Raw genomic sequence first — 23573 nt, forward strand, 5'->3', positions numbered from 1 at the left:
TGAATGTTAAAAGTTAGAGAAACCATCTTCTTGCAGGACAGTCACGGCAAATCTGACAAAAGTTGAAAAGGGGCAGTTTGGGATGCAAGAAAAAGTATAGCATGCAGTGCACTATATGTTACCTAGGAATGTGCATTCCCATTAATTGCCTATAAATGCATGTCAGAAAAAAGCATATCCACTGTAAAAAAACAACTCTCAAAACAAAAGAAAAAAAACTATGAAAAGTAAAAAGCAAATATGTCTTAACTCTGATGTATTGTATATCAATTCCATCCATCTCTAGTTCTGTTTGAAGCATGACAAATTCCTTTCAAAAGCTCATATAGTTATTTTAATTTTAATCCAGATCCCTAAATTTAGGTCCACACTTGCTACTTACCGGGGTCTTTGAGAGAATTGCAACAAGACTTTTCAGTTTACTGTTATGGCAACTGCTGATATAATCCAAGGTGGCTTTAATTACATTGGAGGGGAAATAAGGGGGGTTTGGAGGTGGATCCAATTCCCTAAAAAAAGAAGAAAAAAAAAAAAGTAAGTCATCCACACATGAAACTTTTGGTAACTGATTACAATCATGGAGGTCTTCAGGACAAGTGTGTCTTTATTGTCTATGTGTATAACTTCCTCACCTACTAACAAGCTCTCTAGAAATGTTTCTCAACCATGGTTCTGTGAAACTCTAGGGTTCCTCCAGAGGTTGTTGAAGAACCATGAACAATTTGTGCATCGCAGGTAGTGTTGGAGTTCGAATTTGGGCTGTCCCTATATTAGACCCGAAAATGGCAGTTCAAGTTGGGGCAAAGCCGACACGAAAAACACGGAATTCGACTTTGCAAATTCGTGTTTAAAAATATGTTTAAAAAAAAAAAAAACGAACTCCAGATGAACTCTCTATGTAGAAATAGAGAGTTCATATGGATTCAGTTCCCACGGGTAATTAACCTCTAGTGCCTGGGGATCGCAAACAAGAGGATTCCCTTGCAGCCCTGGAGGATTCCCAGGGCTGCAAGCGAATCCTCCTGTTTGCGATACCCAGGCACTAAAGGTTAATTAACCTCTAGTTCCCCCTGGATCTCAGTGAACTGCAGATGAACTCTCAGAGGAATTTCTCTATTGAGAGTTCATCTGAGTTCAGTTCCCACGATCACCCGGCTGTACTTATTATTGATAGTACAGCCCGGGGAGTGTGGGAGCTTGCGGTCACAGCTGATAGGAAGCACGGGAGTGCTTTCAATCAGCTGTGACTGCAGATGAACTCTCAATGGAGTCTCTCCATTGAGAGTTCACCTGCAGTTCCGTTCCCACGGTCACCGGGCTGTACTTATCAGCCCGATGACTGTGGGAACTGAACTGCAGATGAACGCTCAATGAAGAAACTCCATTGAGAGTTCCTCTGCAGTTCAACTGTGATCTCCGGGCACTAGAGGTTAATTAAGGCAGATTTTGGATTTACATACACTGTATAGGACAATCCCTTATTTTAATCTCTTTTCTCTAATGTAACACCTGTCTTAGAAACCTTTGGAAAAAGCTGAGAAGTGATCCTGAAGATGCATACTATTTAAAAATAACAATAGTTAAAGAAATGACAGACTAAATACAGTTTGTTTATTTGCTATTTTATACTTTTTCTTAAAAGGTCTACACCTATTTTGGTAGCTCTGTTCTTGGTTTAGTGTTAAATTAGAACCTAAGCTAATCTCTTTTCAAAGTAAACTGCAAACAGGTTTTTTTTTAAAGCAAGCCGGGTCCTTTATTGCAGAGGAAACCTGTGATGTCCCTACTTCAATAAAATAAACTTGCCTGCCTGATCGCAATTTTTCAAATACAATTACATCTCCTCACTCCAACATGGATGACATCATCTTCACCCAGTCCTCTTTGGGGTTCACTATCTTTGCTTATGTTGATTGGCTAGGCTGGCATAACAAAGAAAATGTTTTTCCTCATATTTACCCATAGAATTGAGTACAATCTGGATCATCCTTTGCTATACCTCTTGGAGATTCATGGAGGGTCAAGAGGAGCTCCACCACAATGTCTGGCAGATTCCGGAGGAAAAGGTTGTCAATCTTCTGCAAAGAATATTCAAACAAGGAAATAGAAAGTATTACATCTCTGAATGTATAGAAGACCAAAAAACAACACTTGCTTAAAAAATTCTGTCTTTGCTTGAAGCTTAAGAAAGTCTGCTTTAGTAATAGTATAATCACTGAGGCATCAGAATCAGCAACAAAACATATTACAAATGTAAAAAAAACAAAAACAAAAAACATTTCTTATATGGCCAATGAACAAATGTTTTTAAAATTACGTCATACTATGTACTACAGTGCCACATATTTTGAATTTGTTTTGTTTTTCAAAGTAAACCTGTTGGAAATATTTCTCTATCATGACATAATGGTATGTCAATGACATTGTGACAATCTATACATTGTCGAACAATTTATGTATCAAATGAATAGATGTTAAACTAAATTTTGTTTGAGTTTTCTCTATTCATTGTCCGCTCATTCCCCTTTTCATATTTTTCTGTTATTTATTCTGTTCTGTTTTTCACTACTGTGTTTTTTTAATTTTGTATTTGTTTCTTTCTATTGAAAAAACCTAAACAAAAAAGTTTATTAAAAAAAAATGATGTCATATTCATGCAAACCTAAATACATTTTAGATATAAACATCTGCCATATAGAGGTGCATTAGCCCACAAGGTTCTAACCCTCAGCATGAAAATGTAACTGATTTGTAAACATTTTTAAAGTATATCAACATATAAAGTATATCAACATATATGAAGTTTATATCAACACCAATAAAATACCACACTGGAAAAAATTAGGTTTACAGTGACCAAGTTTTCTAATTCTTGTGATCACTAAAAATATAATATGGAAAAGCAGATATATTTTTTCTTTACCTGTTTACCAAGACAGTTCTCAACTTGCAGCAAATCATAGACTTTGTATGCAATTTCCCTCTTCTTTGTCATATCAGAGTCTTCAGAGCAATCAGAAACAAAGTATGGCAGAATATTCACCAAAATTCTGGGGAAACAATCAGCCAGTAGGACCTTCCAGTCCTCTTCAATGCACTGTGCAATGGACTTCACCTCTTCAAAGTCACTCCGGATGACTAGATGTGGAATCAGCACTTTTAAGCTTGACCTGAAATAAATATTTTAAAGATTTTGAGTCTTACAAATCTCCAAAAGAGATTTTAAAAAGTAACTCTTTGGTAATATTGTTACAAACCATTGTTTATTATAATGTGTTTTTACATTTAAATTATATATAAACTATATTGCCTCTACTTCTTGTGTCCATCCTGAATTAGAAAACATAAGCTACAATCTGACTTGCTACCAGTAACATAGACATGTTCCTCACAAATACAACTCTTTTTTACCTATAGAAATCCCTTAATGTGGTATACTGTAACAAGGAATAGGGAAAAGTGGACAAACTGTAACCGGGAACTTTTATTCTCAGCCACTCAAGAATCAAGTAATCCAAATGAGATGTCATGAAGTCTTTCACAGTTCTGTATCCCAGAGTGGAGGATACTTTTTCCAAAACCTAAAAAAGAAAAAAAAGCATAATAACTAGTTTACCAAGGCAACTATTTATTTTTAAAGACTCAAATTTATCTTAAAGAGAATTTTTGTGTTCTGTAGAACAATTGTAAGCCAACCCATTGTAACCCCTCCTACTAACAGTATGCACATTTTAAAAGAAATCTGTACAAACAGCATGATCTTAGGCACAGAGAGGTGCAAGACATTTCATCCAGTTATTGTGTTCATCTTTTTTAGGTTCCATTTTTAAGAGCCACTTGACTGGTGATCACATTCTTTAGGCAGTAATTTCTTTTGATATACAATTCAGAAGCTTATAGATCTACATAATTAGTATATCTAAAAAAGTAAAAGCAATTTGCAATGGAGTTTTAAAAATGTTAACAAATGTAGTGTGTTGCGTTTTTTGCTTTAAAAGATGGAATTTTAAATTATTCCCTAAAATCATAAATAGTAGATTAAATGTATAATAGTAAGAAAAAAACTTGTAAGAAACCAGCCTTTCTGACGAGAACAGGATCAAGGCCATTTTCTTTCACAGACTGACAGATGGCAAAAAGCGCCTGCTTCTCACACACAGGACTGGACAGAAGGATCACCGATACAAGCATCAGCAATGTAGATTTCCGATTACACTTCTCATCCAGAAGCTCCTCTGGGTCCTGGTTACTGCGGGACTACATGAAAAGATGTGTTTGAAATAAACATTACATACAAATATTTAAGCTAGTAAATCGTTTGTTACAATTAAAATATTTCTACAGCCAAAATATGTTTTTACATTTTTAGGGTAGTAGGGAATTGATTTTAGGGGAGTAGGCAAGAGTTAAAACAGGTCCTTTTTTGGGGGATTTCTTTTTACCTCTGACCAATTCAAGATATTTTCCTTTACTTCCAATAAACAGAAGAGGAAGCACGAGAACATGTTTGCACAGTAAAGAAAATTCCCTCATCATCAGGACAAGATTTCCAGAAGTAGTTTAAGACTATAGGATAACTATAAATTTGTATTCTGTATTATATTTATTAGCTCTTGAGACAATAGGCCTGATCTATTAAAGCTCATCAAGGCTGAAGAGGATACACTTTCATCAGTGAAGCTGGATGATCCAGCTAATCTAAAGTGAATCTGGTCCAGGATTGAAAACATTTGCTAACAAATGGCAAATTACTTATTAAAGGAATCCATTCCAGATTTTCTGGATCACCCAGGTTTACTTTAGAAAGTCTATCTTCTTCTCCAGCCTTGGAGAGCTTTATTAAATCAGGCCCAATGGCTAAAAATAGCAGAATACAGAAGGTATTTTACAGAAGATATTTTATTTCCTCAACCCAGAAAAGCTTTGGCTTGGATTGGTGTGCATCAAAAAGCATAACAAATATCTGTAATATTACCAAGAAACTCATGCCTTCTTGCACCTTCATGTAAACATTTTCGAATGCCTTCTTCTGCAATGTCAGGGGAAGAGCTTGAAAATTTGCATCTTGAAAAAGCCTAGGAATAAAATTTGATTTATATGATGATGTGTAATTATGTAATGCAACTATAACACAGCTCAACAAAACATTTTTTTCCACTTGCCAAGGATTTTTCAATATATTTAGAGTATTTCATGTCTGCTAAATCCAGAAATGACATCCATTTCCTTGAATTGGCTCTAGTTCTTGTGATACAGGAATCAGGAATAGACAATTTTACCAACAACAAATGTTAACACAGCATATTATTATCAATCTTTATTTACACAGATGATTTGCATTTTGTATATTAAATGATTATTTTCATGAAACTTTCATTTGCCTTCTTTTTTTTCATACATTTGTGAGTTCTTCAAGAAGTTGTTTAAATGACCCCCATGTATTTTGTCACATTTGTGGTGAATATTCTCAGCAAAAACAGAGAAGAAACATTACAGAATTTGTGAAACAATGAACTTGTGAATAATGTCTACGGTCAGTGGAAAGATGGAAAACTGAAATGTTTGAAAGTTTGTGTACCTATGGTATGGCGAGATCCTAAAACGCATCATATTGATTGTTATTTTTGTGCTGTGAATGTAAAAAGTTTCAATCCTTACAGGAAAACAAGTGGGAGTACCCCGATTTGGAATCAGCAAGACGACCTGTGCCGCATGGTGCTGATGTTCCCATACCTGTGTTCAGTACACTCCCTGATATTCCTGTATCCGACATGGAGGATATACAGGGTTTGGAGTGTAATCCAGGAGTTTGCAGTGGAAGTGAATATGAAGGAAATGTTTCATCAAACCAGCAGTTCTCCGAAGAGCTCAAAGATTTAATACGTGACCTAAGTCTGTTAAAACAAGCATCTGAACTTTTAGCATCCAGGCTAAAAGAAAAGAAATTTCTGAAACCGGAAGCCTACTAGCCCATATGGGAGTACCAGAATACAGAGCAGAAGACTGGAGGCTTTTCATAGACAGTTCCACTTGAAGTATGAAATCTGTTTTACTGCATAATGGCAACTGCTATGCATCAATTCCAATTGCTCACTCAACAAAACTTAAAGAAGAATATGAAAATATCAAAATGGTGTTACAAAAGCCTTGCTATCATGAACACCAATGGTCTATATGTGTTGATTTAAAAATGGTGAATTTCCTACTTGAACAGCAAAGTGGATACACAAAGTACCCATGTTTCATCTGTTTGTAGGACTGTAGAGCAAAGCAGGATCACTGGAAAAAAGGACATGGCCTCCAAGGGAAAACATGAAAAAAGGTGCAGCGACCATCATTAATGAGCCAATGGTTGACAAAGAAAAAATTATTCTCCCTCTACTAGACATAACGTTGGGATTAATGAAGCAATTTGTTATAGCTCTGAACAAGGATGGTGATTGCTTCAAATACATTTGTAGATTAAGTACAGAAAAGTTAAAAGCAGGAATCTTTAATGGACCCCATATTCAGAAACCGATAAATGATTTAAATTTCACAAGTTACATGACTGATACTGAAGCTTCTGCCTGGCACAGCTATGTCATGGTTGTCAATAACTTCTTGGGTAACCATAAAGCACAGAATTTTGAGGAACTGGTACAAAACTGGCTCTTAAACTTTAAAAAATTGGGTGATACTATGAGCATACAGGTACACTATCTTCATAGCCATTTGCAATAATTTCCAGGAAAATCTTGGCGATTTCAGTGAGGAACAAGGGGAGAAGTTCAATCAAGATATAAAGGTGATGGAAGAAAAGTATCAGAGCAGATAGACACATGATGGCAGACTACTGCTGGAGCCTTCAATGTGATTGGCCTGATCATCAGCATAAAAGGAAATCATACAAACGACAATGACTTTGTGATTAGTTCTGTAAATTTAAAAATTTAAATTTGTATACGTAGGCATATCTAGTTTATTTTTGCTTAATTTTCATGTTTCATTAGTTTTCTATGAGGTTATTATTGAGGTAATTATTTCAAAAACTAGAGCCAATCTAGCAAAACCAATACCATATTTGGAATCTGTGCATCAAACCTAACTTAAAATGACTTTAATCTGTTTGGCAAGAAAATCTTTGTTGACCAGTGTAATCATTGTATAATTAGTGATACTCCGCAACATTGCACAGCACTGCTTTTCTAGTCCATTTATATAAAATATTAAATAATTAATACAGTACTTTATGAATACTGATCCCACAGTTTAAATATCCTAATGACAATGATAGAACAGTCCCCGAAACAGAATTTGATTGTGTCAAAGTTAAATCTGGAATCATTTCTTCTGAGGAAAGGAAGCTTTGCCAATTTCATATAAAACAATACCCAATTTCAAAAAACAACCCATCTTGCCCATATATCATTTCATAAAAGATATTTTACCTGTTTGCAGACTGAGCAGCTAACAGGCGAACCTGATGGTGTGCATCTGCAAGGAATTGAGGAAAAGCATCTCGCACTGAAATGTCGGTCTCTCCTACACTAAGAATAGCCCACTTACACTGAGGATCAACCTGTGGTAATCACAAAACAAGTGTCATGGTTTATGAAAAATGTAGCTGCAAAGGAAGATATTTATGGATGTACAGTAATGATTTAAAGTGTGAAGATTTGCTATCCTATAGTGAACTCTAAAAATGGTACTTATGCCTAAGCAGTACTCCTAAAAATCTACCTTTCATCTTCAATTCCTATTAAAATATGACAGCCATCAAGCTGTGCCTTCAGCCCCATAGTCATAGAACTGCAAGGTGAGATTTAAAACATTGTTTGCTAGTCTCGTAGGATTCAAAGTGAGATTTGACAATGTCACTACTGTGCTGCATGCTAAAGAGAAAGCTGTAAAGGAGGAAATAAGGATCATGCTATCTCTACTTCTCTGTTTTTTGTTAATAAAGCTGCCTAAAGCAGTAGCAGAGGTTATAAGCAAAGCCCAGCTTTCTACCAAGATGGTTGACTCCACACAGAGAAACAGTAAAAAAAAAAAAAACAAGGTTTGGTATGTAATGTGCAAAAGATTAGCTGCAGTCTATGAAATATACTGGAGATGTGTCCTTTGTTCTTCTCTTGCTATTTAAAATAAAAAAGGGATAGTTGTACAAAGGAGCTTATTCCTGGTCTACCAATGTTTTCTCTATAGGGGAAATAAGACAGCAGCAGGTAAACTGTACCTCTATTATTGTTCTCATACAGTTCACAAGGGCTAGTCGCACCAGTGCTGTGTGTTTTCCTTCCTTAGCGAGATGCCTGAATGACAAATGACAATAGCATGATGATGAAAAACTAGCTAAACATGGTTCAAGTTTTATGTTTATTATAATAATATGTAAATACCAGAAGCCCTGTATGACGCTTAGCAATTGTCCCTCAGCATCACACGTTTCATCATTTTCTTCCTGGTCCTGTCCTAAACACAGCACAACGGGGAGAAGGCTTTTCAAAATAGCTGCACACACCTCCTGATCTCGCCGGTAAGAGGAACAAACATCACTGTAAAGAACAGAATGTTAGACCCAGAAATAATTCAGGCAGTCACTAGCAAAGTCTAATAACAAACTTACGAGATAGGCTTCAGCAGCATGATAATATCATCCATAGGCAGAAGAGCATTCTTCACAGGCAGGTCATTTAGCAGCTGTAAGTACTAAAAGAGAAACAAGCAAATTGTAATATGTGACAAATATTGACATTAGCATTAAGGGTTGATGTTAACTTACATTGGGCAATTATACTATGTATAGTTTGTAAAATGTTTCCTTTATGTTATTTTCTATCCATTTTACGATCAATTTATATTGATTTTGCCACACAATTTACCTGTTCTATTATTATTGTGATCTTTTTCACCAATATATCTAACTGCAATATTTATCATGACACTAAAGGGTTAATTTATACATGTTTTTCTGTTAAGATTCATCCACCTTTAACTCAAAATCAACACATTGTTCACACTGAAATGGATTAGAAAATGTATGAATAATAAGTAAAATTAGTTCACCACATTTATAATTAGATCGCCAAAAAGAATGGTTTAGATTCCAATAGAATGGCTAACAAAAGAAAAAAAATGCTCAATTCATTTTTGTTCGACATTTTGCCTAAAAAACTATCGTACATTTATTTTGATCAATTTTTTACTGATTCACCATTTTCATTGATTTTATTGTCTTGTTATTAAATCTCATTTGTTGGTCAATTGTTAACTGAATGGAAAAAAAAAACACACAACATCTAAAGTTGATCTATTTTTTTTTACACATAAAGAGCTGTTCACATTCACATTTTTGAATATATATATATGGTTTTGGAATTAGCAGAGGATAAAGTCAACAAACACTGCCAAACATTTAACCTGCTGAAAGGACAGAAGGATGTGACCTTTATAAAACGGTATGCCTGTGTTCTCGCTGTCCACTGCACCACTTTTAGAATCTGACAGAACAAAGGTATATGATGGCACCAGGACTAAATTTACCATAAGCTTTGTGGACCAACAGCTAGGGCAGCAGGGTTAGAGGTGGCAGCACCAATCCCCACAATATACAAATTGTGCTTACTTTTATCCTTACTTTGACTCTCTGTTTTTGCTACCACAGGACATTTGAATGCATGAAACAATCTCTTCTTTTGCTTGCTTGATGGTCCACTGAAAAAAAGTTCTGCATATAAAGCAGACTAAACACAGACTTCCACAATGCATTCAGTTCTCCATTCCTTAAATTAAATGCATATCATCAGAAGAAGTTTCCTTAAATTTCTAAATATGGAAATTACATTTCTGGTTGCAACTCTAAACATTGGCCTAAACTAACATATAACAACATAATTTATCTTACCACACGAAGATGAAAAGGTTTGTTAGTGTCCAGTGAGGTATCAATCAAGTTGAGAAGTTTTCTCCGTATGTCAGAAGGTCTGAAATTGACAAAATGATTGACAGCAGCTGATGCGCAGAAACACAGGAACTGCAGGAGCTGCATGAGTACCATCTCTACTTTGCTGAGGTGATCCTCTGACAAAGGGCTTACTGCACCTACAGAGAAATACACATCATTTCCATAATAATAATATTACTAGCTATATTAAAACACTATTTTCTTTTAGATGACCGTTAAGAAGACTGACACCACACTGCCTAATAATATGTTAAGAAAAACATGTGTCCTATTTGCATTTAATAAAATAATGTATCTGTTTTGACTTACATACAAATTCAACTTAAGATCAAACCTACAGTCCCTATCTCATATGTAACCCGGGGACAACCTATAGTTGATAAAGTCACGCTCAGTTTAATAATAAAAGCTTTGCGAATGAACAGCAGCGCTAGTCTTCAGACAATATTAGGGTTAGAATTTAACTTTACTTTTTTGGTGGTTGCCCTATTTATGTATTATTAGTTTATTTTATTTATTTTTTGAAAGCTTCTTTTAGGTATTTTAGTGCATAGTAAAGACAAATTTAAAAATTCAATTTTTGACAGTTTAACTCCTTCTAAATCAAGTTAGCTAAAGCCCTGCATTCTAGGACCATCCCACCTAACTTCAAACCTCACCATACAACTTGCACATCATCTTGGCGAGTGTGATTGAAATGAAAATATACACATAGGCAACCAGTACCATCAATTCAAATGATTACAACTACGACATAAACAGCTAGAACATATGATTTGTTATTATCTTCACACCTTTTTCCTACATCTAGGAATTTTTCTTACCAGTGACATTTTGCAGTTCTCCATATTCTGTGCTTTCTGTAGGTTCGGCAGAAGAAGCATCATCAATAAGATCCACATCTTGTTCTACATTCACCCTTGATTCTATTTCACCATCCGGAAGATCAACTTCCATGGCCTCTACCATATTGCCACTGCTCAATATCTAAAATTTTACAAAAACAATAAACTATTACTAGATTACAAAATCATTGTATATAAAATTTAAAAACAATTAAGCAAAAAAAGGGATAAGATAAGTTTTACAGCTTTCCACTGCACCTGAAAAGCTTCTAAAACCAAATCCATTTTTCATCACCTACCAAATTTCTTGAAATGTCACACAAATCATTTAACATCCTTGAGGTTAAAAGGCGAAGGAATAAATCCGTAAAATAATGAGATGAACAGGACTGCAAAGAAACATAAGTATTCAAATTAGTAAACTCATCGACACAGGGTTAAAATCTATGCTAACTATTTATGTTTTTCTTTTTCTGGGGAAAATCAAATTGTATTTTGCATGGATAACCAAAATCATGTATTTTACAGTTTGCAGCATTACAGCTATTGTTTGGTGTTTATGTTGCTTCTTTAAAGATACATTAAAGTGAGTTAGGATTGAAGTCCTAAAATATGAAGTGTTATTAGCAGCATGGTAAAAAGCTGGAAAACTGCTTCATCCACCACATCTAAGGAGTAGTAAACTGCAGTCTGTTACAATTTTTGTCTTGGGTTTAGGTACACTTTTACATTTAACAATTTTAAAACAGCACTGCCAAAAAAAATTATCATTCCTATTTATATCATTTGTCATATTAGCAAGGGCACAACATCAAAAATTACCTTTGTACAGTTACATACACAGCTCAGACAATGTGATATAATCATTCCTAATGACACAATTTTGGCTTCCTCATTTAGTTTTCCCTTTAATAATGATGTGTTCTCACCAACACACTGCATCAACATCTGCAAAAAAACATATGCTGTGAAGAAATACAAGCAATACAAGCATTCATTGTTCTTTTAAAGACCGACATGAAATTAGGTAATTAATAACTTTTACCCATAGACATTCCAGTGAACACAAAAAGTCTTTTTTTGATTCATATTTGTCCTTTAAGTCCAGGCTTCAGCGTTCAGAAAGTTAGTATTTACATAGAAGATATAGCCAAAGGTTTGTGAACAACCCATATGAGCTGTTGGTCATGCCATTTTTAACCATTGGCATTTATAAGGATTTGCTCCCCCATTGCTCATTTTTGGAAACCTCTGTAATACAAAGTATGGGGAAGCATGTGACTTCCTTCCTGCCAGGATGTAGCCAAAGAGGAAAATTGCCAGGCATAAGAACTGTCACATGAAGAAAGTGAATAAAACAAACCTAACAGAAAGTTTCAACTTAGTGTATTAGTATAAGTATTAGTGGGTAGGGGAGGGTGTCCAGTCAAGAAGTCCTGAACCTAAATTGACAAAAGAACAAGCATGATCTACCTTCTTCCCTCTTGCTAACTCTACTTACTAAACTTTAACATTATATGTTATCATACAGGCACAAGAAAAACATTAGTAATATTAAGTGGATAAAAAAGCAGCATTGTTTATAGACAGAGCTGTACCAGTTACCTTGGCTTTCTGGAACAAAGTAGATTTACAGGCTTCCTCTTCATTGATAACTTCAGCCTGACAATAACAAGCCAAAACCCCAATTAAGAGGCTGGCGCACTGGACTAGGCTATCTGGTGGAGTGGTCTGATGAAAAGAAAACATATTATGTAGAACAGGTACTTGGAATACCTTACTACACATTAATACATCCTAATACATATAAAATCACATAAAAGTGCTTGCAGTTTGTGTTATCCCTCAAATCCCTCAAGAAACTATAGTGCAATTTTCTCATGTCTTAGATTGTAAGCTCTTAGGGGCAGTGTCCTTACCTCCTCCAGTGTCACTGTCTGTCATTTGAAACCCCTATTTATTGTACAGCACTGCATAATATGTTAACGCTATATAAATACGTTTTATTAACAATAATAATCGCATATAGAACACAATTCATCAAACTCATTATTACAGCAGCAATGCTGAGGCTGATGAAAGAGGCTTTTGAAAGATTGAATATATCATACAGTCTTCCATTTTACTCATGCAGATCACCAAAGATTATCTATAGCTAACACAGATGCATAAGTAATAATGCCCTGAAATCAACTATATAATGAACATAAAAGTTCAGGAAAAGAGCACCCAAGGAACTATACCTATATATGAAATATACTATATATGAAACTTTGTTCATCCATGCTGTCACTAGCGGCCATATAAATTACACAGGATAATTTATGCCTGGATTATGGCACACCAGTTGGAAATTCTGTCATCTCAGATGACAAATACAAAATATGGAATTGTTATGACATGAATTGCAGAATAAATCACGTAGCAAACACTTGAGGGTGCTGATTACCTACCTCTGGGGAGTAGCTATTGAGTAGTTGCTCTGATAAAGAAAGGAGATCACATTCCAATTTCTGTTTAAGATAATGATGAACGGCCAGACATGAGGAATTGGACTTTCCTCTGGAACTCACTGTACTAGCAGCATTGGAAATGTTAACCATTTCATTAAATGAGGATAGAAGGTACAGCTCTTCAGTTTCAGAAAATGTTATGTCTTTTACTCTTTTATGGAGAAAGCTAGAAATAGAACAAAAATATAGAAAAATTACTGTAATTAAAAAGTGCTAAACATTTTCTTTACTTCTGGTAGCTGGTAAGGAAATGTACACATCAATCCAAAAAACATTTATGAATGCGATTTTCAATCTCTGCGTTACTAAAAAAGCAAGGTTTAAGTAGTGTTTTGCTTACTGTGCGCTACTCTACCAACACTCACGCCACTCACACTCCAATAAAAAGCAAGCAGAAATAAACATGTGCAGTTTGTAGGATTCACTGAAGCCTCAGCTGAAGTGCACATACCTCCTCCACTGCCAGCATATAACATGTCCAAGGAGACCATGAAACAGGCTACAGAGCAAACTCATATGTTGAGGTACATTGAGGGTGCTAAAATATGTTGTGCTCACATATTCTGGAGGTTTGCCATCATGAAACCTAAAATTGCACAAATAATTTTTTTCCTAATGTGAATAGAGTGGAACTGCTGTCAGAATTTTATTGATCTGTGTGCCCGTAATTGGTACAATTTTTTTTGCTTCTATATATTCATATTCCAGTGTCCTTCCTCTGGCACATGACTGCCAGGGTATTGTTTGGAGAGTCGGTGCTGCATTCAATAGGGAGGCTGTTCTGGGCATTTCCCTGCATGTTAATACTATTAATAGATAGAATAGGGAATGTTTTATCTAAAAGCTAAACATGCATTTTTTTGCATAATAGTGACAAATTAGAACCCGTCTGTTTTTTCTTTAAAAAGAAAAGGAAACATTCCTGTGATACTTTACAACAGCCCACAAAATTTGTAGGTCAAAGAATAATTAACTGGAGATACTGGATAATTTCAGGTATAAAAGATCCCAAACAAAAACTTGTACTTTTATTCTAAGCAGATCTTTGGTGTGATCATACTGAAACCAGCTAAATTTAGGGTGAACATTTCTGAAATAATTAATTTAGAGATTAAACTGGCTATTTAAAGCCTTATTAAATTGTTGGTTAAAAAAAAACAAAAACAAAACTGCCCTACAAAGAGTAAGGCTTACCTAAAGCTAGAGCATTAAACTTTAAGAACAGCGGTAGCTTTGCTTAAACTTAAATGCATCAAATTTACACAGTTGAGTGAACCTGTGCTGCCCTCTTTCCACAAATATTCAGCTTCTGTGTCTAATATTGATACATTCAGTTACTGACTCACTGAACAAGCATGCAGCAACCGATATCAGGACTGATAAGCATACTCGTTCTTTGTCACTATGATGATCTATGACTATGATCATTGATGCCAGTGATCCAGTATGACAGCCGGGAAGTACAGATTTAATTGAAAAACTCAGTAAGGTCTAACTCATTTCTCTTGAAATATTAAAACTTATTCCAGTATATTTCAATGCCACCTATAGACATGTATTTCAAGTCATGTAATTAATACATGCAGATAAAAAAAATATACCAAAATGTACTGTTAATAAATTCTCCCATAAAATTAGGCATCAAAAAATCAGATGAATACCAAAATTATAACATTTATCTTAAAATTAACTCACCACTCAACTGGATTTCCAAAATATGACATAGCGGCACTGGAATCCTTCATTGTGAGGCTTACAAGAGCTCTGTGAAAGGCAGGGTGCTCAAAGTACCTGTGCACAGAAACAGAGATCACATTTATTTAGAATATACAGCCCATATATTTCCACCCTGCGCTGTAATCAAAAGGAACACCAATGATAACCAGTTTTGGCATTCAGTTTGGTAATTGGAGATCTGCTTGGCCTCACTATCTAGTGCCACCACCTGCTCACCAATTTACACCATGAACAGATACAGAATTCACAAGAAAAAAAATGTATTCCCTTCTTTCTATTAAGAATGAATGACCAGTAATTGTTCTGATTTCAACATTTAAGGAAAACCTTTTTGTGCAGTAAACAGCAGTTCCTTTGCCCTTAAAAACCCATAGAGTAGGGAAGAATGAAACGTATGTGTCCAACTAAAGAGATTTTCCTTCACTTTCTATTCTGTATTTGTAGTGGAAATATCTCAAAAAATGTTTTTACAGGTACAAGTGGACTTTTCTTTACCTCTGTCAGGACAGGAAATGACAGAAAATATTTGCAGCGGGAACAAAGACTACAACAAATGCTTTTGCCAGAAAATAAACAGCAATGGGTTAAAATCTTTCAAAAATGGATATTAAAAATTACTTTTTTTATAATATGTAATAATGTAATCAGTAAAGCACTAAAAAATCTACCATTAATAACTTGACTGTTTTCTACTAGGTATACTCACTTATTGATAGAAGGAGTGTGCTCACTGGCATCATCCATTTCATCATCCTGGCTGCCAAAAAGTAACCATGTAATAATTTCTTCTTTCAGCAGTCTTTTAACCCCACTAAATTCATGTATATGTTGCTCCAGGCTTGAAGTGAGGTAATCTGGAACAGCACAGGATGTCAACGCCAGGGCAGCACATAAGCAGAGGACTGCAGAGCTGAAAGCAAAAGGCAGTAAGTCATCAGACTATTCCCTAGGTTCATATTTTAGTTTATTCTACATTATCAACTAAATTGATCATGTCATTGTTTAAACCATTAGGTTCTCTTCCAATAGCAGTGATTGGGTACATGGATAACAGAATTAGGTACATAAAACACAACTATAACATGCATACACTAATTGTAAAATCACTTAAATAGGAACTATACTTACCTTAGAAAAAAAAATCAGGCAGGTCCTTTATTGCAAAAGGGACAGGACACATGCACAGCTTTGTACACTATGCCAAGATGGCCGTAAGTAGATGAGTGGGAACAGGAAAGTGTAATTTAAAAATAGAATGTGATTAGGCAGGTAGATTTATTTTATCAAAGAAGGGCCAATGTTTGACCCTTCTACAATAAAGGTCCTGCCTGCTTGCATTGTTTAGGATTGTACATTTAGTTACATTTTAAGTAGAAAAGAAAATCAGCTCACATAAAAAAAGACTTCAACATCCCCATTGCCCAAAATTGCAGTGAAAAAATACACTGTCTTGCAAATAACAGCTTACATTGTTTTTATATTCCATATTGTCACAGTTTAAAAGCTAACATGTAATACCCAAATACCAATCTGACCTCAGTGCTTTATCCCATGTGTTAACTTACCTTGAGGGTTTTCCAGCAGACCCTGAAAAGATCCTCCAGAAGTCTCTGTCTGCATATACTAGTCCCCCTTGTAATAGGATGCTTAACAAGGCAAAGCTTTCAGGCTCTGTCTGTGGAGAACTAATGCTGCGCATAGTCACAGCCCAAATTTTAGTCCAGAGTTTGTGAAAGTCTGACTTTGGGGTCATATTTACATCATTTTTCTGCATCTGACAAACAGCCACTTGCTTCAAACATCTCAATAGAAAGGTTGCACGCTCCCCTCTTCTCTGTTGGGACAGCAGCTGGTGGAGAACAGTTAACAGTGGAATCAGCTCACTACTCGGAAGGCTGTCTGGATGGCGGGCTATTAAACATGCTACAATCTGCAACCTACAAATATAAACAAGACAAAGACAATAAGAAAATATGACCCCAATCAAACGATACAAGCAGAACACATAAATTATATAGACTGTATGCAAAAAAATTTGTTCAACTATTCCTGTTACAATGCAGGACATCATTTTTTCCTATAACAGCTTTTAATGTCACCTTTTTATTGTATATGTTTAATAGATAATAAATCAGCATTGTGATAGTTCTAAATTACCTAACAATGATCAGGGACTTTAAGGAATAAAACACAGAGAAATATACATGTACTGCAGAATTCTACTGCAGTTTTTTATTTAGCATTTTAATAGCATATGTAAAGTGGAGATATTATATGGAATTTCTCAGTAGGTCTTGGCTATTGAAAAGCAACAGAGCAAATGCATGAAACGGCACTCCAACCTCCTGCTGATATATATGCCAGTTCATTTAGATGTGCTAGATATTGAACTGCAACTTTACATATTGATATAAAATATTAAAGCTAAAATAACTACTAAAGAATATCAACAGTAAGAAGAGGTAACCAAGACTTCTGCAGACTTTAGCTGCACCAGCTTGTCCGACCATGATATAGTTTACATACCTACCAAATTCTTTGTCCACATTCAGGAAATTAATTTGCAATTACACCATTACACTACCTGAACCATCAAAGCCCCATTTATTTGTCACTACATCTATCCAAACCTTGTATTATTCTTACCATGGAATCACATCAAAATCATTGTGTGATCTTTGAAGTTTATCACGGACCACTTCCCAGCCCAATTCTATCCTTCGGCGTTTGTTTGGGACCCTACTTGCTGATGGATCCCTCTGGGTTACAGCAAAAGCAGTCTGAGTAATTTCTAAAATGCGGATATTTTCTGTAAAGAGCTGGATAAGAGAATAGGGACAGGTTTGTCATTCATACAGATAAAGGAACAATATACAGGAGATAAAGGGAACAATACCTAAATATATATGAATATCAGCATTTGAAAAACATCTTGCAGTTATCCATTTTACTAACTTTAGTACCTGCAATGACATTCATTCTGAACGGCATTTCCACAAATCTCCTGCTTTGCAGGTAACTGCAACAAATGGTAATGCATTAGAGTATTATCCAGGTTTCTCAAGCATGATTCTGTGGAACCATAGAGCTCCTCCGGAGGTTGCTAGGGCTTCTTTGAGCCATGAGCAATTTACATGTCTCAGAACAGTTACAATTGACACTGATGATTTGTTTGGCACAAACACCTAGATTTCCATACAGCAGTTTTTCTCAACCAGGGTTCCTTCAAAGATTGCTAGGGGTTCCTTGAACAATTAGCAATTTGTGCTTCTCAGGTCAGTTTAACTAATACCAATGATCTTTTAATCTGTAGGAGTGTCATTCTTTCCACTGTCAGCAATGTAAAAGGCATTCTACCCACTGACCATCACACTAATGTGATCTGTGGACATAGTAATTATATTGTAGGGATAACCAAAAGACCTAAAAATTATTTCAAGGGTTCTACCGTGTTTAAATAGTCACTGCAGTAGACTGTCAAGTACTGGGTTGTCTAAATGCAGCAGGTAAAAAATGTAACCACAGTTGGTGCATTTGCCTTAACATACCACATGTGTTAAAACACACCACAATGGATTGCCTTTGTGTGCATGGGCCCTTATTATCCCACTATAAAACACCTTCCAAAGTGCTTTTCAATACTGACAATCTTGTTAGAATACCGTATTAGGATAAGTATACCTTAACAGACAGGAAGTGTTAACAGTATTTTATTAGCACGATGGGAGGTGAAGGGAAATCTCTCAAACAGTCCTTGATGTTAGTAAAAATCAAACAGGTTTTTACATTTACTCACACTTTTACAAAGAAAAAGAAAAGACTTTTGCTGGACATACACTTAAAGTTGCTGAGACATTTATTACTGTACTAAGAAGCAAAAGCATAATATTAGATGTCTTTAGGAAAGCAATTACCTGATGACAAATGTCTGCCATCAATTCCACCAAGTTTTCTTTTACTGCAATATTACGAGATCCTGAAGAGTATTTTCCTCTACTACCAATCTGACTGATTTCATTCACCATTGCATCATAGAGATTGTACAAATTTCTCTGCCACTTTTCAACTTCAAAGGCATAAGCACCTGAAAAAAAAGATGGCAACATGTATTTATATTCAAAATTCCAGAACATACTATTCAGTTAATATATGGTATTGCACAACTTGTTCTTTACTTTACATGGGACTTTTAAGGTAACTTACACATATTCAATATATTAAAATGACAATATTTATTCCATTAAATATATGTAAAATACATTTTAAGAATCAATATCAAATTCTTCATGCAACTGAAGAAAAAATTGAATATACACTGCCTTTGATGCATTTTAGCAGAAGGAATAATAAGTACCATTGATATTTTTCGGTTTTTATGGAGAATAACATTATCAGTAAGGTGAAGGTTTGCACACAATTTGGAACGTGACTGAGAAATGGTTTATAAATTTAAAGAGCATTTAGGTGCAAAAGTTTTCAGTGAACTATGATGATTTTGACTATGTATTATCTAATTTAACTAGAATTATTTTGTTTTCTTTTTTGTTGTTTTTGGTCTACTTTTGTATCATTGTTGGTCTTCTTTGGCTTTGGTTCTGATTTTGCTGTTTGTGTATGGTGTTCTACAGATATTAAATTCAAGATTTATATGACCCCTAAAATATCCTTCTGAAAAAGCCTGCTGGTGAAATGCGTAAAGGACAAATAACAATGTATATTCAATTTTGCTTTAATTGCATGAAGAATAAGTTATTGAATCCTAAAATGTATTTTATGAATATGTAATGGTATAAATATTGTCATTTTAATATATTGAATATATGTAAGTTACCTAAAAATCCCATGTAAAGTACCCAAGAACAAGTTGTGCAATGTATATAGGGATGTGGTACTATTAGTCTTTCCCCCTCAATTGAAAATTTAATATATGGTATTGTTATTGATGTCTGCACCAACTATTTCATCTTTGAACACCCCCTTCTAAGGTGTGAACATTCACTTACAGACCTGTTAGGAGCTGCTCTTTGCCCCTACAATTCCAGGTGTTGCCCCACCGCAGGAGGGCGCACTCAGCCTATTCACTCCGGTGGCTGCGCTCGCAGTAGCACAGGGGTTTGAGGAATAGTGCCCAGAGGATGGCAGCATCCTTGTTTTCCTTCAGTTGTGGTTTTCCTCTCAGCATCCCCTGCGCTGGGGATGCACAGCTGAGTGGAATTGAAGCTGTGTTGCAGCTGATTAGCATAGTGTTTCCTGAAGCAATCCCATGCTGTCATCGGCTGCTGGGGCATTATTGCCTCTCTGCTTCCAGTCTTCAGTGCCTGTTATAGCCTTAGCTGGGCCAGGCTCTGCCTGTGACCCTGACTCTGCTTGTGCCTTTTCCTTTGTACCTTGTTTGGTGGACTGATCTCCTGTGTTTGACTATAATGTATACCATGGCCATATGGTAGTTATTGTTTTATAGATGATTATTTAATACATGAAAAAGGATTCCCACAGCACATGAGTTGCCTTAACAAAACACAACTATGCCCATATTCCAGTTTATGGTGTCTAACTCAAAGCTCAGAGATCTATATGGAGGAAGAGGGAGTTAGGTAAATCACTGCTTAGTAAAGTCTGTAAAAACAGGAGAAAAGGAGAGGCTGTAAAATGCATCAAACATTGTTGGATTCAGTGCTTTATAAATAGACCGCAAAATGTTTGTCTTAGTTTTAAATTTTAGTCCTAATCATATTAAAGAAAATATGTACAATACCATTATTTAATAATCAACTCTACTGACAAGCAATCTTTCCTGTATCTCTCTACGGAGGTAAAAAAAAAGATTTAGGATTTAAAGCATCAGCCATCCAGTAACTTTGCAAAAATACAAGAATCTGACATATTTGTGTGGCCTATCTTCCTACATTGATGACATCAGCCATCTCGTAACTGCAGAAATACAAGAATCAGACATGTTTGAGTGGCTTATCATTCAACATTGACAGATATTTTAGTATGGGTCAAGGAAGGCTCAACAATGTTGTGGAGTCATACATTATAATAATTTGAAATAACTTTAGTATGTGGTCGAAAACCTGCAATTTACTTTTACCAGTAATATACAACACAAACACAAACAATATACAGCAAAACATGTGATTCAAGATGAAGTATTTTATACAGAGGTCATTTAATCACCTTCTTCTGTAGTCTTGGCTCCTTTTGGATGATGAATGTGCAACATTAGTCGGAGGAACTCCACAATCTCTTCTTTCAGAGTATCCTTAGGTCTGTTCTGTATCCACAACCTCAGCACCGTAGGGAAGATCTCTTCTCCTAACTTACACACCCGCATGCGGCAGTTCACTGATGCAGTGGAAAGGAACACATTAAGAGCAGCAAGGATTTGATCTAGCCCAGGAGGGTTCCTTTCCTCCCTTGAATAAAAAGAACATATGTTTTTTCAAGAGTTAGTGGAGCTTTACAAATTACAAAGAAAGCAAATTTCACAACTGATGAATTGTTTTTAGCGATAGTCAGTATTCAGTTCAGTAACAATTGAATGTGAAGGACAATAGACCAAAAAAAAAGCACAGCAAGGACAAGACACTGCCACAACAGGTATGACAGAAGGTTTTAACAACTGAATTATCCAAAATTGCCCATGGAATACAAATAGACGTAAAAAAAGTAAAACTTTCCCATAGTTTGGTAACAATTGTATGATAAATTGTTATGTTTTCAGCCTCATTAAATGAGTTTAATAATTACCTGACTCTGGTAATCAGCGTGGAGAATATAGAAAAGAACTTGGAGTGAAGGCCCTCAATCTGCAAACAGCATCCTCTGGTGAGGGTGTGGATAATGCGGGCCACCAGCAATCTGTTTATGGAAGTGTTTGGTTTCAAGTACAAGGTGCAGTAAATGTGTAATAACTCTAAAGAAACAAAAAAAAATGTAGAATCACACAAGTTATGAAAATATAGTAGAAGAAGTATAAAAAGAAGTATAAAACTTTATAAACTTCAGTGAAATGTTTTTTTTCAAATGTTTCTTTATCCTAGTGAGGTGCATTTGTCTGTGTCTTCACATTCCATGAAGAAAAATACACATTTCTTTTTTCATATTTACTTGATACAAAAAGAAAAAGAGAACTTTGTGATGGACAGTAACGAGTCCAAACTGAATCATGTTACCAAGACTGTGACATTGTAATGTAAACAACTTTAATGCAACAACAGAATGGTAGTGGCTAACAGCAGATATTAGAGCTGTGAAAACAGCCACATTTTTCAGTAAAAAATATTGCCATCACCACCTACCTTCCCACTGCTTTGGTGTAATCTCACACCAGTACTTGCGCACAGTTAGGATATCTTTTAATAGGATACTGCTGTAGTCAGCACCATAAGCAGCACAAGTTGTGGGGTCTTTAACAGTGTCGCACACATGGAGTAGAAGCTCTGTACATTTTAAACGTGGGGCTCCTGCAGAAAACAGTACACAAAGATGGATCACTATCATTATTTACGGTACTTCTTTAGCGCCAGGATATTACACAGCGCTGTACATTTATTGAGGATGCAAACAGTGTCGCAGGACAAGGAGAAGACCCTGGCCAGTAGAGCTTACAATTCAAGATCAACAATCATTTTAATATATATATATAGGATATATATCTCACAAACACCAAAAGCTATATTTTGCCAATGATTTGAAACGGAAAAGCTGTTACAACATATCCTATATACATAGCTATATTTGAAAACAAAGCAATTCTGTTTTGCCTAAAACGCATACTGAATCTGAGTAGGTGCATTTTCTCCTTAGAAGTAGGGGCAGCATAAGATTTCACATGTAGCTCCATCTGCAATCTCCAACATAACCATGAATGACAATCACTCACAATGTGATAAACTGCAATCTGATAGGCAGATTTACAGAATATGTGTATGGGCAGGGTTCTGACTTGCTGTATTTTAAAAAAAGTGGCACATCATTTATCCTTGCAAAAGGTGGTGATAAAAGGGTTTGGACATTCTGCTATTTACAGTACTAGTGTCCTCGGTTTAAAAAATAAATAAATAAAACACATTAGTGTGCTGACATTTTTTGTATGTAGTGAAACAATCATGTACAAGTAGCAGACATGTTCACATCTGACTTATATGTTATAAATCAGAATCTGAACTGTGTACATCCCTTTGCTCTTTGTTACCTGCATAAGTGTTCTCATTTCTTTCAGAATAGACTTTCTTCTACCGGACAATGTATACAATAGCTGGGAAAAATATCAACTATACAAAAAGCTGCAAAGACACTGTATCCTAAGTTAACAAAAAGTTTATATATTGCATTACATAGATGTGGTGGTTCAGACATTTATCTGTTTAAAAATATTTAGCCCATGCAGCTTATTTATCACCTTCATTTTCACTTGGTAACTGGTTACTCCTGTAAGACACTTCCTGTCCTTGGTGAACACTGTTGCTGTGTTGTTTGCCATCCTAGAACAGGACTATTTACTTTTCCTCATTTCAAAAACCTATG

General features: G+C 35.4%; 1 protein-coding gene across 2 annotated transcripts in view; it reads right to left on the reverse strand.

The window, feature by feature from the left end:
• The window catches only part of ATM (ATM serine/threonine kinase), a 64106-nt gene that overhangs the window by 38451 nt on the left and 2082 nt on the right, over positions 1–23573 (reverse strand). The window contains exons 3-26 of one of the 2 annotated variants that reach the window (XM_072405372.1): positions 22346–22510; positions 21795–21960; positions 21222–21460; positions 18956–19125; positions 17688–17860; positions 16607–16978; positions 15748–15951; positions 15000–15095; positions 13245–13470; positions 12397–12522; positions 11614–11739; positions 11091–11180; positions 10771–10933; positions 9887–10083; positions 8609–8691; positions 8382–8537; positions 8219–8294; positions 7431–7561; positions 4976–5075; positions 4081–4257; positions 3412–3581; positions 2924–3170; positions 1960–2078; positions 383–509 (exon numbers count right to left, since the gene is read on the reverse strand). In XM_072405372.1, coding sequence (XP_072261473.1) covers positions 383–509; positions 1960–2078; positions 2924–3170; positions 3412–3581; positions 4081–4257; positions 4976–5075; positions 7431–7561; positions 8219–8294; positions 8382–8537; positions 8609–8691; positions 9887–10083; positions 10771–10933; positions 11091–11180; positions 11614–11739; positions 12397–12522; positions 13245–13470; positions 15000–15095; positions 15748–15951; positions 16607–16978; positions 17688–17860; positions 18956–19125; positions 21222–21460; positions 21795–21960; positions 22346–22510 — 3899 coding nt within the window. Of the gene's footprint in view, positions 1–382; positions 510–1959; positions 2079–2923; positions 3171–3411; positions 3582–4080; positions 4258–4975; positions 5076–7430; positions 7562–8218; positions 8295–8381; positions 8538–8608; positions 8692–9886; positions 10084–10770; positions 10934–11090; positions 11181–11613; positions 11740–12396; positions 12523–13244; positions 13471–14999; positions 15096–15747; positions 15952–16606; positions 16979–17687; positions 17861–18955; positions 19126–21221; positions 21461–21794; positions 21961–22345; positions 22511–23573 lie in introns of those variants that run through there. The other variant, XM_072405381.1, reaches the window with a different exon arrangement.

This window comes from Pyxicephalus adspersus, chromosome 1 (genome assembly GCF_032062135.1).
Source record: "Pyxicephalus adspersus chromosome 1, UCB_Pads_2.0, whole genome shotgun sequence".
Taxonomy (NCBI): Eukaryota; Metazoa; Chordata; class Amphibia; order Anura; family Pyxicephalidae; genus Pyxicephalus; species Pyxicephalus adspersus.